The sequence below is a fragment of the Corvus moneduloides genome, chromosome 10 (assembly GCF_009650955.1).
Source record: "Corvus moneduloides isolate bCorMon1 chromosome 10, bCorMon1.pri, whole genome shotgun sequence".
NCBI classification, from domain to species: domain Eukaryota; kingdom Metazoa; phylum Chordata; class Aves; order Passeriformes; family Corvidae; genus Corvus; species Corvus moneduloides.
Genome location: NC_045485.1, coordinates 23,485,020 through 23,501,485, shown reverse-complemented (window position 1 = coordinate 23,501,485; position 16,466 = coordinate 23,485,020). Strand labels below are relative to the sequence as shown.

The 16,466-nt window shown below is 48.4% G+C and overlaps 1 protein-coding gene across 9 annotated transcripts in view; it reads right to left on the bottom strand.

Moving 5' to 3' along the window:
• The window catches only part of TNIK (TRAF2 and NCK interacting kinase), a 152,100-nt gene that overhangs the window by 115,845 nt on the left and 19,789 nt on the right, over window positions 1-16,466 (bottom strand). For all 9 annotated transcript variants that reach the window (XM_032118849.1, XM_032118848.1, XM_032118856.1 and 6 more), the window contains exon 2: window positions 9,193-9,258. In XM_032118849.1, coding sequence (XP_031974740.1) covers window positions 9,193-9,258 — 66 coding nt within the window. The remainder of the gene's footprint in view (window positions 1-9,192; window positions 9,259-16,466) is intronic.

The window sequence follows — 16,466 nt, the reverse complement described above, 5'->3', positions numbered from 1 at the left end:
CACAACCTCTCTGCTGGGAAAACCAAGGTGGCACATGGAAAACGAGCATTTACCAACTCCTCTTTAAGAGCACTGCCCTGCTCCAGAGGAGAGAAAAAAAACCTTGGGGAGGGAAGTCTGAGAATACCAGCAATCCCTGGGACATCAGTGCACAGGTGTGTAGCCCAGCCCAAGGCAGATAACTGTGTGAGCACACGGGCTGGGATGCTCCACACCCAAGGGCGAGCACTGGGCACAGGGAGAGGTGACTATGGCACCTGACAGGACTCTCTGGGCTGGATCACCACAGCTTGTGCTAACAACGGCTCAGGTTCCCCCACATCCCTCTCCAGCTGATAGCAGCACTGTCTGCAGCCCCAAACTCCTTCACAGCTACCTACACATGAGCTGAGATGGGCTGGGGGACAAGGGGATGTGAGGATGGACCTGGGCCTTTAGCCACACACTTCCATGTGCACATTTCAACACAAGAATTTAAGACACCTAAAGACACACCAAAAAATTTGAAGACTTAAACAAAACCAAAAAAAATTTACACCAATCTGCCATTCTTATGCAAGAAGAGGAAAAAATCCCACAACATTTGGAAGCAGGCTGTGTTTGCTTGGCGCTTTCCATCTTTAGGTAATTAGTGTAAAGGGCTTCCCAGGTAAACCTAAGAATAAACAGCAGATTTCAAGAGAGACACCATTCTCTCTGCAGTGAGCCTTCAAAGCATAACCAGGAGAAGCTGCAGAGCTCCAGCTGGCTCCCTGTAGGCATTGCTTGCCTCTGAGTCCTTAGGGTCAGCCACAAGTCAAGCTGCATCAAAATTGGGAATGACATAAAAAAATGACAAGCAAGAAATGTCTCTGAAGACAAACACCACAGCATTCACAAATGCTTCAAATGCACAGCCTGGACCAACAGCCTGCTGCTCCTCCCATCCTCTTCTCTAAGCTTTCTAAAAAGTGCCTTCCTAGCTGAGAGTGGCACCTTCAGAGCTGGGAGGAACAAAACACCTCCCGGCTCCAAAACCTACTTTTCAGTGCTTCTCTCGGTTGTTTTCCTCAGCTGACCTAGTAGCAGCTGCTCTACTTGCTCCGCTGGGAATGAGCCTTGCTCCCAGCCTTCTGTTTCCAAAATGTTGCTGCAGGGGCACCTAGCCTCCCCATCGCCTCATAGATGGATTTCCAGTGCTGGTGCCACCCAGCAGCTCCCAGCTCTGCCCCCCCAGACCACACCAGCATTGCTGTTTCTGATGATATCGAGAAAGGAGGTGAAGACAGGGATGGGAAAGGAAAGATGGAAAGGAGAAGAGAGGAGTCATTCAGCAAAGGTCACTGGAGAAGTCCAGAGCAATGAGGACCTGGCCCCAGGCTCCCTGCGCACTGCACCCGGCTCTAATTCACCAGAAGAGCCTGTTACTTCTTAAATACAATATCCAAGTTTGCAACTGCAAAAAGCAGCAGGTACCAGCTTCTGCTGAGAGCAAGAAGCTCCTCACCTGCGCCCTGCAGCCCGGGGCTACCATTAGAGGGATATAAACTAACAGCAAATAGTTTTTGTAACCCACCCGAGCCTTACAGCACGCACATCTCATCCACCAGTCACAGCCAGTAAAATACTGCTGGTAAGATCCTAGAGCGAGCAGAGCTATGGGAGCTTCAGCAGACAAGAAGCCACCCCTCCCAAAACAGAGAGCGATGCTTTCACGTGTAATAACCCAAATTCTAAAAGCTGGCTCTTTTCTAAACGCCTGTCCCACACTGCACCCCCACCTCTCACTTTTAAGTGTCCTCACAAAAGATCTGAGAAAAGACAAGTCTGAGTTCCCAGTCCAGCCATTCCTCTGGGACAGGAGAAGGTGGCACTGGACACGGTGCTTGCTCCTGTTATCTGCAAAGCAGCTGCTTGCACTGTGCACCTTCTAATGCCCACAAGTCAAGGAGAGGGCTCTCCCTCTGTCCCTATCCATGCCTGGCACCCACACAAACACGTTCCCCATGCTTTGCAGCACCACTGACTGCACTTGGCATCTTTAAAAGCAGCTTTTTTAACCCTAAGACATCGCAGTTATTTCCTTTGTCCTGCAAAACTGTGCAGTATTTACAGAATCAGAGCATCCAGCAATACAAGAGAGACTGGACAAATGTCACTCCACAGATGCATCAGTCTGCTCCTGACCTTCACCCTGCCCTTTCCCTTCACAAACTCTGCAGGGAGGGAAAGGGAACAGAGATTTAAAGGGAGCAATGCAGAAACATTTTAAATCACCTTTTATAACCTGCATTCTCTGGGACTGAAAAAGCACCTTTCCCTTCCATTATTCAGAAAGCAGCGAAGCTAATGTGACATATTGGTGCGTAGGTGTGTGGGGGCTGGTTTCTTGTGGGGGGAGGGAGGGCTGAGGGCTCGCTCTGTGTTTCAGAGAAATGAAGCAGCACAAGATGTACCAGTTGCTCTGGTAACAAAGCTTTTGCCTTTTTTTTTTTTTTTCTGTAAGAATGAAGCATCACTTTAAGCATTTTTCAGTTCAGACTTCCTTGCCTGCATGGCAAAAACAAATCTGTGTTTCAGAAACACACACACTCCATTTGAGTCAGCATGGAAAGGACCTTCTCCTCCAGAGCTACTATAACACTGTGGGGAAGCTGAAAAAATTGAGATCACCCGTTTTCCTTCTGATAAGGCTACAGGAGTTATCACACACACCAGTACTCCAGCCCAGCCCCTTCCTGTCACCCAGTAAGAGCTCATAAAAGCCCAGCACCACCTGCAAGCTGGTGCCTGTGGAAGCAGTGGAGACCCCAGCCCTGGTGAGCATCCCCACACGGCAGCACCACCATCCTCTCTTCCAGCACACGGAGCCATCCCAGCGGAAACAATGGCTTAATATTTAATACTGTGCTTGTAATACAGAAGGATTATAAAGCAGCTTGTAAGTCTTGTAAATCCATTCACACCCACACAGACCATCCCTGACCTTGAAGGTGACGTGTGGCCGGTGCCCGCCCACAAGGGTCTGTGTCTGGATGTGGATGTGAGTGGTCCAGCCAACCCCAAAACCATCTCCGTGGAAGGAAGAGCCTAGGACAGGGCAGGGTGGGCACACACAAAGTGCTCCCCTGCCTCAGTCCCTGGAGCAGGCTCTCAGTGCAGCACTAAACCATGGGGAAAGCCAGGGAGCTTCCCAAACCAGAGGGACCAACCCCTCATGTGCAGTGACCATGAGAGCATGAGGAAGGATGGCTACACACATTCACACACGTGTGGTTACACTCAGCCTGCCCTGCGCCCTGCAGCAAAAGTAACCTCTGAAGAGCTTGAAAACACAAAAAAGGACCCAAAGCTGAGGATACAACACCAGAACCACCAACGCGGCTCAAGTCACACCCAACTTCACACCATCACAGTTCATCTGAGAAACAAGAAGGTGGGAAAAGAGAAATGCTCACAGTGCACCTTCAAATGCAATAGCTGGCTGTCTAGGGTTGGAGCTGCTTGTTTAGACTGCAGCATGATGGGGCTCTGAATTCCTTCAGCAGCCTGGGGATGGGGGCACCAGGTGCCCTCGGTGTGCTCAGCAGCAGCACCCAGCACCGCAGGCCAGGCGCTGGGACAAGGGTGGTCTGCAGGCACCGGTGTGCACACATTCAGTCTGGCCTCTCAAGTAAGGCACAGCAGTCAGTCTGCAGCTGTAAAAGCTGTGTATATAAACTACAGTTAATTCTTTACAGCAACAATCCCCAGGAAATATTAATTGTGTGCGGCATGGTAGCTTCTTCCACACAGATAAAGCAACAGTGATTAATTATCGAGCTATTGACCATCAGCCTTTCAGAAAGGGAGACAATAAACCAACTGATGATTAAAGACAATTACTGTCATTCTTGACTCAGGCTAATTATCTGAACTCCTGATAATGACCCAGGAACCTGGAGAGTTTCTGTTCTCACCAGGGCTGATGCAAGGGCCCAGCACTTGATCAGCAGCAGCCAGACTGAGACAGATGTCAGGCAGGCTGAACACAGCAGAGACCCACCTCCATTTTCTCATATCCACCCTCAAAAATAAGTTAAAGGAAAAAGGAGTCTTCTAAAAGCCCTTTTTAAAGATGTTTACCTGCTACCCCACCAACCTGCACTGGTGGAATGCCTGGGGATGCCAGGAGGAAAGATGCCACTGTGCATGGAGTGCACGAACAGCACCCAGGAGCGCGGGACACATTACCCTCCTCCTCTGGCATCTATGTAAAGTCCAGGACAACATTATCAAACACAGGCTTGTGCCTGGGACATTCCCACAGTCTCAGGGACCAAACCGCCCCAGCACCCCTGCTGCTCCCAGCTCTCCAGCAACAGGTGACCTTGGATTTCAAATATTTTATTCACTTTCTCATACCCACATACCTCAACATCTCCATCTACTGGGTCAAATCTGGGCGTTTGCCTCCAGGTGGATCAGCCCTGGCTTCCGGCAAATACCAGCTGGAAAAAAATACATCCTCACGAAAGACCTTGGGATGCATTTCCTCAACCTTTCCCCCTGTGTATTGTACCCCAGACAGACACACACACACAGAGTACAACAAAGAGCAATTACAAAAACCACGGTTTTTTCAAACAGCTGCCTCACTTGGGCTGGCAGAGGACATGGACAGCCTGAGAGTGCTCCACTGCCCTGGGTGGCTCCTAGGGGTGATTCCCTTGCCCTGCCCCATCACGTGGTGATGGTAAAGGAGCTCCTTGGAGGGCCACAGCTGACACTGGCGGCACGTGGATCCCACACACTCTAAACTAGAGCACCGACTATTGCTGCGTAATAGCTTGGTGATTATATGGCATTTACCAGATAATTAAACAATCAATAGTTATTGTGCAGTTACAGAGGTGCCCACAAACTCTATCTTGTTCCCTGTGAAATAAAACCGTGCTGAAGCTGTAAATGGAGACCCACATCCCCAGGGCACAAGGCAAAGCAGTATTTGGCATTAATGACCACTGTCCTCCTGGTACAGTTGGCAAGAAACACGTGAGTATGTAATCTCAACATCATTTACTTCAATGTTGTAAAATACACAAGATGAGAGGTACAAAGGTTACCATCTGATCTACTTCCTGATTTTTTTTCTCACTACTGCAAAGGCATCAAAATCCCTCTTGGCTGACACCATCCATGGGCCACTGTCTGAATGGCCATAGCTAAGCCCATAAGAACACTGGGGGATTGCTCTGGTTTTCCACTTACTCAGTGCACAGTAAGTAGCCCACCACATGGCTCCCCAAGCTTTGCAACCATCTATTGGACAGGTATTTCTGAGTAACCCAGTGTCCTTTGACTTTGAACCCATGTATTTATTGGTGCTGGACACACCACCGGTTGTGGCCCTGATCTATCCAGGCAATCTTAGCACACACGGTATTTTAAGGAGTATTTGTTTGCTCTCATGCAGAGTAGAAATAAACAGTAATAGTAATGTTCTGGGACATAAAAGCAGGATTTCCTCACAATTTAGATAATGCTCTGAAGGGTTTTATTGAGTTTTGTGTTTAGAGTTTTGCTTTCAGCCATCAGCTATAAACCAGTGAGGCAAAGGTTCAATTCCCCAAGTCCAACTCATTGTATTCCTCATAGTCATTCCTTAAACACCTATAACAAAAATAAAATCCAAGGACACAAAAATTCACTACTACCACAATGTCTGGCACAGAAGCTAGCAAGTTCTCAGTCTTTCTGCAAAACCAGTTTACAATCTGTAACATAAGATGCAGGATTATTAGAAAATAAAGAAAAGCTTCTGATTCAATTAGATAAATCATCACCAGTGTGGTCCCTCATTAAAATAAAAATCGAGCTATTCACAAGAGATTGTTAAGCAGCGAACAAGGAATGTTATTTCTCTCTGCATTTTTCCAAAGCAAAGAGCTTGTGGTTGGGGTTAGAGAAGTGAGAGCAGAGTAGGTCGCTGCCGAGGGCTCCTGCAGTGCCCAGGTGTCACTGGGGTATGGCCAGAGCTGGGAAGAACCAAAGGGATATTTTAACCTGCTGTCCTGAGCAAAGAAAGACTTTTACGTGAAAACACAGAGGTCAAACCAAATCAGTTGCCATGCCTTGAGCACAAGGCTCACAGAACAAGGCTTTGATTCACAGAAGCACTGTGAACCACCTGAAAGGGATCTTCAAACCATGGCCCAGAAAGCAGGATCAAAGTAGCAGCTGCATCCCGGTGCACACACCTGGCAGTGGGTGCCCTCCTTCTGGGAGCTCTCAAGGTGCGCCAGGCTTGGCCAACATGGCTCTCCTCCTCTGAGCAAGGAGAAAGGCACATGGTGTGGCAGGGGCTGGCTCCATGAATCCCTGCTCTCTGAGGGCTCCTGTAACACTCCTCAGGCTCCCCATCCTGCTGGGCTGTGAGATCGTTCAGCTGTCAGAACAACATAACCATGCCCTTTATCCCATGGGATCAGTGGGAAGTTTGCACCTTGCACATTTTTCCCCCAGGTCCTGGGCAGGCCAGCTGGCTACCACCAGGACACCTGTAGTCTCCAGCACAAACGTGGCCATGCAGCAGTGTTAGACCTGGCTGCTATATCAGATTTTCTAGGGGAAACATCAGGACTGCAGTCCTGTTCTGGCAGTCTTGCAGCACACAGACATAAAATGTTATCCCCTGCCTGGTACAAACATCTCACTTCTGCCTCTTCCCAACAGGAAAGTTGCTTTTCTTGCTTCAGAGAGGGACCAGCCATGAGAAGGGGAGGTGATGCTCACCAGGTGACTGCTCCTAGCTGAGAGCACAGGGGTTGGACATGCAGAGCTTGGGCTGGCACCCAGCACCAGAACCTAAAAACACAACCAGAGGCACACACAGCCTCTAGGAGGGCAGCAGTGGTGCACCTCAGGTAACACAGCACAGGGGGGTGGGTCACCACCCCTACAGGGATTTAACAGATGTGGCACTTAGGTACATGGTTGAGGGGTGGGCTTGGCATTGCTGGGTTACTGTCTGGACTCAGTGTTAAAGACCTTTTCCAAACTAAATGATTCTGTAAGCAGTCCAGCCCTGCCTGAGAGGGATTTGGAAATGGCAGTGGAACAACCATCTAATTACAGAGGACACTGCTCCTAGGTATGGATCACTTCTAAGGGCTGATTTAGAATGGAGCCAGAAGGTCTGTGTGTCTTGAAAGTTGATCCATTTGTTTTGCTGCAAGAGATAAATACAGCGGTGGTATCTGGAGAAAAAGAATCGCAGAGATCTTATTTCCGTGCTGGGTTTTAGGGTGGGACACCATAAACAGTTATGTATGTTTTATATCAAAGTCTCCTTTTGTTTATAGAGTGTGTGCTACTCTCGGACTTCAGTTTAAGAGAGCTGTGAAGTCAAGCTTAGCCTAAGCTCATACCTCAATACTTACTAATTTGGTTTGGACAGCAACGTTCTCCCCTCCGCCCCCGGCACCATCCCGTCTGGCACCGGCACCACGTGAATCACACTGAGGACAATCCGGTTACTCCAGCAAGTTAAAAACAGTTAGGAGGAGGATTTTCCCCTTGTACAACATGGGGAAAAGGAACACAGAAACGTTCAGCCTACACTCGGGACATTTCTGGGTGGTTTTTATCTCCTTTGAGGTAACACACAGACTCACGGAAAGAATCGAACCCAGCAAGAGGAAATCCGATCAGCTGAGCCACACAACCAGCAGCACCAGCTTATTTCCCTTTTCTGCTCTCCACAAAAACATGATGCTTTGAAAAGGCCATTACAGGCACATAGTTTCCACGGATTGTTAGAAATATGAACCAGTTAAAATTAGGTCACCTTCCACCGTTATTTTAGCAGCTGAGAAGAAAAACAGTTCAGAAGGGAGCTCCCGTGGCAGGGAGCACATGGTGGGAAAACAATGAATACCAGAGGGGAAGGCTCCCTGGAATATAACCTTGATAAAAACAGCTTTGGGGTGGGGCAGTTTTTCCTTTGTTTTTGGGTTTTTTTTAAAATCTATTCCAGTTCAAAAATTCACACATTTAAAACTCCAGAAGTTCCAGTTCATCTTCAGTTCACTTCAATCCCTTGATCCTTCTACTGACAGGATTAGTCCACAGCAGCAGGAGGATGGGGAACATTGGTTCTTTAAACACCATTCTCTTCAGCAGGGGCAGCTTGCTGTCTTTTAGAGCACGACAGGCAAGAGCTGCGTCTCCAAAGCCACAGAGCAGGAGCACATGAGTGTGTTCTTTTCTACAGTCAAAATGAAACATGGGCATGACGGGTAAACAGGATCCCTGTGTGCCCACACACGCATGAGTACATGTGTATACAGCACTTGTGCCCACACGTACAGGAGTTTCTTGGAGAATGAGGCCCAGGGGAGGTACTGACTCCCAACAGAACCAAAACAGTTGGCAAATTCCTCATGCAACCATGACAAGAAACATCTCGCCACCATACATAAGCACAGAAACCCCAGACTTTGAAATAATTCAATCCCACCCCAAATGCACAGGAATCATCAATAAAAAGACCCCACCAAGACGACAAAATCTGGAAATCCCCCAAGCTAAGATGTGTTTGGGACAGGTGATATAATATAGTAGAGGTGGGCATTTTAAATATTCTTGTAAAGAAGTTCATGCTTTTAAAATCCTGCTCTCCACAATCCCTTCACTATTCTCATCTGGATTGCTGCTTCTAGATGTTTAGAAAAACTTAAAGCAATCCTACTGCCTGTAACAGGCACTTCAATAAAAACATTTTAATAGTGTTTTTAATCCTGTAGCAGGTTTCTGCCAGTGGAAAGGACGGCAGCCAGCCCACGTGCAAGCAGAGCACTAGACTGTAGCAAACTCATTTGGCAGCCTATTGCAGCCGTAAACTCAGCTCTTAGAAGAGATCGAGATTTAGCTATTAAAGCACAGACTTTTCACTCCCTCCTCATCATCTAATCAATAAAAAGCAACTGGGGGGAAAGGGGGGAAAAAAAAGCAATGCATTTTCTTGTGACAGTTTCAGAACTAATGTGAATTGCTTATTATAAGAGCTCTGTGTGCTACACAGTACTTGCATACAAGACCAAAAGGCCAGAGTTCAGCAGGGCTTCTTGTCAGGTCTGGAATGGTCAAAGCCTAGTCAGGGTGATGTGCTGGGATGCTCCATGCTCAACACACAGCCAAGGCAAACAGGATCACTTCAGCTGGAACTCTTACCTTATAGACCTGCCCGTAGGTACCATTGCCAACGAGCTCCACCAATTCAAAGATTCCTGCAGGATCCTAGGAGAAAAGAAAAAAAATATTTAATAAACAGTATTTATAGACTTCTGAAAAAATAAACATTCAGTGAAGATCAACATTTGTCTGACAAGGGATTTGAGGGGTTTAAGGTTTTCAGGCAGACCAGGGATGGGAATTACAGGGACAATGAGCAGAAGCGTGGCACTGTCGCAGTGATGGCGCTGTGTGGGCACCCCCAGCACTCTGGGCAGCACAGACCTGCCCAGGGCTGCCCACCTCCAGCACCTGGGCTGGGAGATGCCAGGCAGGTGCCTGTGAGGGAGCATCCACCTGTTTGACTGTCATCTGCTCGATGTATGAACACTCAGTGTACGCTTCAAATACAACAGCAAACATTCGCCATTAAAACTTAGATTTTCTCATGCATCTGCTTTGGAATAAAACAAGCTAACCGACAGGATGTCATTCTGGGCCTCAAAGCAGGGCTTTCCAGGTCTATCTCTGAGGTCAGCAGCACTAGTGCTACTTGGTCTAAAGGCCATTTCTGGTTTGGTTCATCCTGGCTGTTGACATCCTGGCTTGTCAACTGAGACGAGCAAATATAGGGCAATGCTATATGAGGACACAATACCTTGTGAAGGTGGCAACAAAACCCCAAACCCTGTCCCCAGATCCCCCTCCACTTGGCATGTCCCCAGCCAGGGGAGGTGCAGTCACACACGTGCACCCACCAGCACAGTCCAAAGATGATACAAGCAGTGAGGCACGAGGGAGGGTGGGGAAAGAAAGAAAGAAAGGAAGAATAACCAGTGTTGCTATTTTCTCCTCTCAGTGGGTTTTCCCCTTCCAGAAGCTTTATTTACACTCTCCTGCTCCTCCTCCTTTTCCTGTACTCATCACTCCAATTCTGGAGAGCACAATCCCCTTGGAAGACGGCGGATGTGGAGACATCCTGACATCCCTGGGGTCTGTGTGTCCCTGAGCCCACCCAGCCAAGGAGTGACTTGCTTCCCACACCACCACTTATCCTCATCCTCCCTGCTGGGGTTTGAGTCACTTGAGCTGTTGGATGTCCTGGCATCCCAGCAAGCCCAGCTGCAATCCAAGGGGATGCAGACAGGTCAGTTACCAGCTCCAACAGGCCAAGGAGGATCAGCCAGCAGCACTCCCAGGGAGAGAGGAGATGGACACCCACCACCCCGTTACGGACACAGAGGTTTAATTCATTACAAAGCCGCATGAACTCAAGATGCTTCTGGGTCCAAAAGTCAAACACTGGATCTTTGTGAGCAGCTGAGAAGCAAGGTTGAATCCAGTAATAATGCCACAAAAGTGAATTAATCTGAGTTCTGATGTGACTTTCCACCCAGCCAGGAACACGTGCTGCCGTGGAGCTGCCGGGGTTTGGCACAGCTCCGTGACAGGGTGACAGCAACCCCTCTGATCATTCAGAAATGCCACATCCTGCTTCTGCCTGTTCCTCCATCATATATGAGCAGCTTCCTCAGGCTGCCCAGGAAGCCCTGGGGTACTCCAGGGTGGGCACCCCATTCAGCCTTCAGTGGGACAATCTGCAGCAAAGGGCAGGGAAGCTGTGCTGGAGGAGGCTTGGAGACCACCGAGGACACATCTGTCCTGGTGCAAACACACCTTCCTCTGGACACTTGGGGCAGACACAGGTGAAGCTGCAGCACAACAGGTTTCCAGCATGCAGCATCTCAGATGGGTGTGCATAGCCTGTGGGTTTTGCTGCCTTGGTACCAGGCAGGGGAATGCCAGGAATGGATGGGAAAGGGAACCAACTCACCGGGTTTCCACACTGGGTGAGGAGGCGGGGGAGGGGGAAACATGGCAGCAGCTGCTGTTTATTTTTTGAGTTTCTTTCCTAAGGGTTGTTCTCTGCAGTGCTGAAACAACTCAGAAAGAGGCTTTTCCACTGCTACAAGTATATCTATTTTTGAATATTCACTAGGAGATTAAGGCAGAAGAAAGCCATGCCTAGGGCATATGCTTAGGAGGTTTGGAGAAACACCCAGGGATGCAGCTGGCCATTTCTGATAAAAAGAACTCCTTTTTGCAATATGTTTTCCAATCTCTTTCCACAAATCCCCAAACGAAAGAGCACCCTATCCCACCATCCCAGGCTCACTGCTCTAATGTGTGCAAACGTCACACTTGTGGCTCCAACAGGTTTGCCTGAGTCCATCCATCACTTGTTTGTAGACCTGCCTGCCCCACATCTGCTTCTGCTGCCACTGTGCCCAGGGCAGCTTTGTGCCAGCCAGGGGCAGCTCGGTGCCAGGAGGGCTTTCCCCCATCACTCCCATCACCCACATCTTCCACTCCAGCTCCCAACCAGCCAGGCATTTTCTCTGTTGCCATGTCCCCTCTCCATCCTGTTTCTCCCTGCATTTTTCCAGAAGCATTGCCAAGGTAACTGGGCATCTCTCAGCACAGCCAGGAGTGACACTGCTCCCCTGACTGCTGCCACCTCAGCACAGCCAACACTCTGGGAGCACCAGCAATGTCAGGGAGCAGAGGGGGCTGATATCTCCTCCCTACCACGCTGCCCTCCTCAGCCTGCCTTCTTCCCATGCAGCAGGCAGTCAAAGGTAAAAGCTTCTCCCCAAGAGCCACCATTAGGACCCAGGAATAACATGCTATTAATGGCCTTTCCAGAAAATACACAGCAAAGGATCGGGCAGGCAAGGAAAAAAAAACTGCTTCCCACTGGCCTCCCCTGGACTGATTCATAGACAGAAAAGAGATTTGCATCTTAATGGCTGCTGGGGAATAGGCTGTCCCTGGTACCAGGGGCACATCCTGCACATCCCACAAAGCCCCTGCTGAGATGCTTCACAAGGGTACCAGAGAGCAGCGACAGCAGCTCGGGCAGGCTTGAGTGGGCAGCGAGGGAGAAAAATAAAGAGGCACACAGCATGGGTGATGTTAGCTAGGGGAAAAAGAAATCCACCCTGCAGAGCCCCAACCAGGACCAATCCAGGCCAAGCAGGGAATAATCTCAGACCAAATATAGCCTGTGCTGCAGATCAAGGCTCACAGCAGCGCTGGGCTGCACTTGGCTGGGGGTGGCTGCAAAGCTCATCCCACACAGCTGCTTCCAGCCCGGCACCTACCACCTTCTGCAGATGCCCCCTCCTTGATCCAGGAGGGACACACAGATGATAAGCCTGCAGCAGTCCCCTCTTCCCACACCCCAAAATGCCTTCACAAGAGTTGTATCTAACTGAAAACATCTGCATGGAATAACAAGCCCACAAATAAAAGGAAAAAATGGGGTGAGCTGTTAGTTTAGGCAAACCCACAAATAATTTTCAGCCCTAGGTTAGCTTCACTCGAACTAGAAAAGGATTTGTACAGCTGTAGTAGCACCAGGACTTAGCCAAGAAGAGCCCTTAAACTAAGGTAGGGTCCTGCCCTCCTCCCCGCTACTGCTACTCAGAACTTGTGCCAGAAGACACAGGAGCAAGCTCAGGCTCTCCATAAAGTATGGTCTCCATAAAGCAACAAAACACTCAACAGGACTTTTCATCTGCTCATGGGATGGGAAATGTTTCACAGAGTAGCACCTGTGGCAAGGGTTGTGCAGACCCAGCGTCCCTCCAGGCAGAGATGGGTTGGGACCTGAGCTCTCTTGTGCCAGGATATGATCATGCTGCCACAGCTACAGCCAGTACAGGCTCAAATTCAAGTGGGAAATCGTTATGTTTCTACTAATCTCTCAGGAAAATCAGTGGTACTAAAGTTTCAGTGGCTAAAACCAGTCTGAGACACATAAAAACACAGAGACATCCCCCTTTCCAGCAGTATCATGGGTAAAGAAAAAAAAGAAGTCCACTTTATTTCAATAAGCACTTTTGAAACTGGTGCATTATCAGAAAAGGGACTTCTGTGTGTGGATGATAAAGCAGGATGTATTCAAATTTCAGTAACAGAACATGCCTCCCTTTTGAAGACTTATCAGCATGGAGCACACAGTGGGGCTCGTGGGTTCCTGGGTAAAACTGCTCCCTTCTGCCTAACCCAGACTCCCCCACAGAACTAAAGCTGAAAGATGTCCTTGCCTACACCATGATGTCTCAACAAGTCCAAGGCACAAAAGAGCCAACACTTTGCTTGAGGAGACTATTCAGAGAGCAATCTCCACACCCAGGGCTAAATCACCTACAGGCCAAGGGCTGCAGGTGTGTCTTAGTGCTGGCTACGGTGACTGCTGAGTGAGCAGAACACAAGTTAGCCATCTTTAAATATGGCCAGGCAGGTGTCCATAAACACAGGAAATATTTACATACAGCCTGTACACCAAATCTGCTTGTTTTCCTTGAAGGAGACTCATTTTCCTCCCTTCTAGCCTCCTACAAAAAGGATGTAACAGGAAGGGTTACATGAGGAGACAGTGGAAAGATGCTCAGGAGAGGAGAACCCAGGGGCACACCAATTAAACCACGATTGCTGTGGATGCGCACGAGGGGAAATCAGAGATTGGAGCCTCTGTAATCATTGTGCACTCAGTCCCCCAATTGTAGCAGCTAATGACAACTTCCAGCCAAAAATCATGGAGCTATCCAGTCATTAAGCAAATGTTACAACCCTAGAGAAGGAAAACACACTGTGTAACTGGAGGCAGCGCAGTTACGGGTCAGTAACAGAGGAGTGTCCCCAGGCACGAATCAGCTAAAGCAGCTCCGTGGCATCAGAAGAGTTTTTTTAATCTCCACCAAGATATAAAGCCTGTGCAACTAAAGCTCCCAAGCATCAGGATATTATGAGCCTCTGCCTTACATCTCCATAATGAAACAGCCTCAACAAGAGCTCCCAGAAAAACCAAGGGCTTACAAAGGCCATTTACTCATCACCCTCAACACGAGACCCAGGGAGCTCTGTCTATGTGCAGGTGCCTCTGCCTAGACGAGTCCTGGCAGTTGCAAGGAGAAATTTTGGCACTGGGAAGCACCACAGGGTCATTCTTCACAAGAAGTTGGCTCTTGTAAACTAATGGCAATGCCATGGCACCCAGACAGCCCAGGAGAGCCAAAATCCCACCTGGCATCACACAGCTTGGCATGGCAGCACTCTCAACCCAAGTGGCTGTCTTGAGGTGTCAACTGCCTGGAGAAAGTTGAGTCTTCCAACCCCACCAAGCTCCAACCAGAAGTTGAAGATCATTGATCCAGAATGTGAGAAAGGTTTTGCAAGGAATGCAGGAGAAACAGAAAAGCCTTTCAGCAGTAGAGTTCAATAGGCAAAACTGTCATCAGGGTAACATTTCTGATTATGCAAAGCATCACTGCAAGGAACAAGTACAAGGAGGCAGCCTTCAGCTCTCACACTATACACCTGCCCAGATTTCATTTCCCCAAGGCCAAATGCTCGGGCTGGACCATACTCCATGAAGCCACCTCTCACGTTAGCAAGAAGTTCTAGAAGCTCTGCAGACAGCCATAAATCTCCAAGGCATCAGGACCCGAGTAACCTCAAGCTCTACAAAGTCCCCTGCTATTCCTTCTGAAGGCACATCACTTCACTCATTTTGCAACACTTTCTCCACTGGCTTCTACAGCAGGAATTGAAGCACTTGTACTGGATCACCTTGGGGAAGTTACCCCAAATGACACGTAGTTCAGAGAAAAATAGAGGGGTTTGAAGAGCACTTGAAGACACAGCTGCTTTTTAGTAATCAGCTGGCTGTCTCCATCTCCAAGGCGCTTCTAGTTAACAGCCCTGTGAGTAATATGAAGATGGACTACACAAGCCAGGAGAGGATTGTTAATATAGCTGCAGACAGCAGCAAACAAAGCAGAAAGGCATTGGCCAAGGCAACCAAATACTGATTGAATTACTGTGAACTTTCTAAAAGAGAGGTTGGGGACACGACTTTTTCAAGTTTCAATCACACAGATGTGTGACTGAAACTAAGCCTGCCCATTAATTAAAGCAGTGCAAAAAACCTCAAAAGGCTGCACAGGTATTTTTGAGATAAAAGCCAAGCAATGAAGCAGAACCATGCTGGACTACTGGATGCTACTCAGCCCTCACAGGGATTGCTTAATCTCACGCCTTCTCCTGCTAGCTTTGGTACCCTCCCCTCCTTCGCCCACCCATCCAGAGACTCACAAAACAAGCTATCATCAATGGCATCTACCACTGCACCTCCTGCCTACTCAAGCAATACAAGCTGCTCTACTTGGAAGAGTAATAATGAACTCCCCGAGGGCTTTGTTTTCATTTTGAAGAAGCAGTTTGTCCTCCCTCACCCCCAAATACCCAGCTCTGTAACTTAAAAGATGTTAGTCTAGAAACAGCATTACTACACAGCATTAAGAAAAACTGCTCTCAAGGCTAAGTTATTAGCAGAAGAAAAACGTCCCACCTGGACAGCTGAGAAGCCTGTTTACAAATCTATTTGAACCACTCCTCTGCAGCATTCTTACCAGGAGATGCTCTTCCAGGCAGGCCCTACTGAGAGCCACAGCTGTGCTCTGTCCATTACCACTTGCTCAATCATAAATCCACTTTCCCAGGTTTCCAACACTCTCCTCCACAGCTTCTCACTGCAATAAAGCTCCAGTCACCATGTGAGCGTCTCTTTCTTTTCCAGAAAGTTAAGACCTGCCAATAGCTGGCAGCAGCAAAATTAAATAAGAACTAATCACCACATTGGGCTTTTCAGTCAATAAAACTGTATTACTTCTTCAACTATTACCTGTTCAAGTTAGGATGTAAGTGTGGATTTGTAGCCCCCAGCCAGCAAAGGAATAGCCAACACCAGTGCTAAGGGAAGAAAAATACAAAATCCCCTATGCACATACACAGCTCATTCCCACTTGGCCCTGTGGAGGCCAAGCCACTGAAGCTACAATAAACTGACTATTCCAGATTTCCTGCTCACAGACTCACACTTGCACACACAAAATTAGAGTTCTTCTGACCTAGTTTCTCATTTCTAGCATGTCAAAAGAAAAAGCAGCCATTCTGTACCCTCTCCACAAATATGAAACGTGGGAGCTCTAAGCCTGTAAGGAACACATGCAGTGACCTGGAAAAAAATGGTTTTTCCCAACCAAAATGATGCAGCTGTAGCACTGCAAATGGTGGGTCCCACAGCCCAAGATGCAGCAGTGACACCAGGAGAGGACAACGATGACACATCTAAAATTAACCTTCCTCCAACGTTGCATGTCAGAGCAGTCCAGTCCAAGAAAAAGCCACCCACAAGCTACACATTT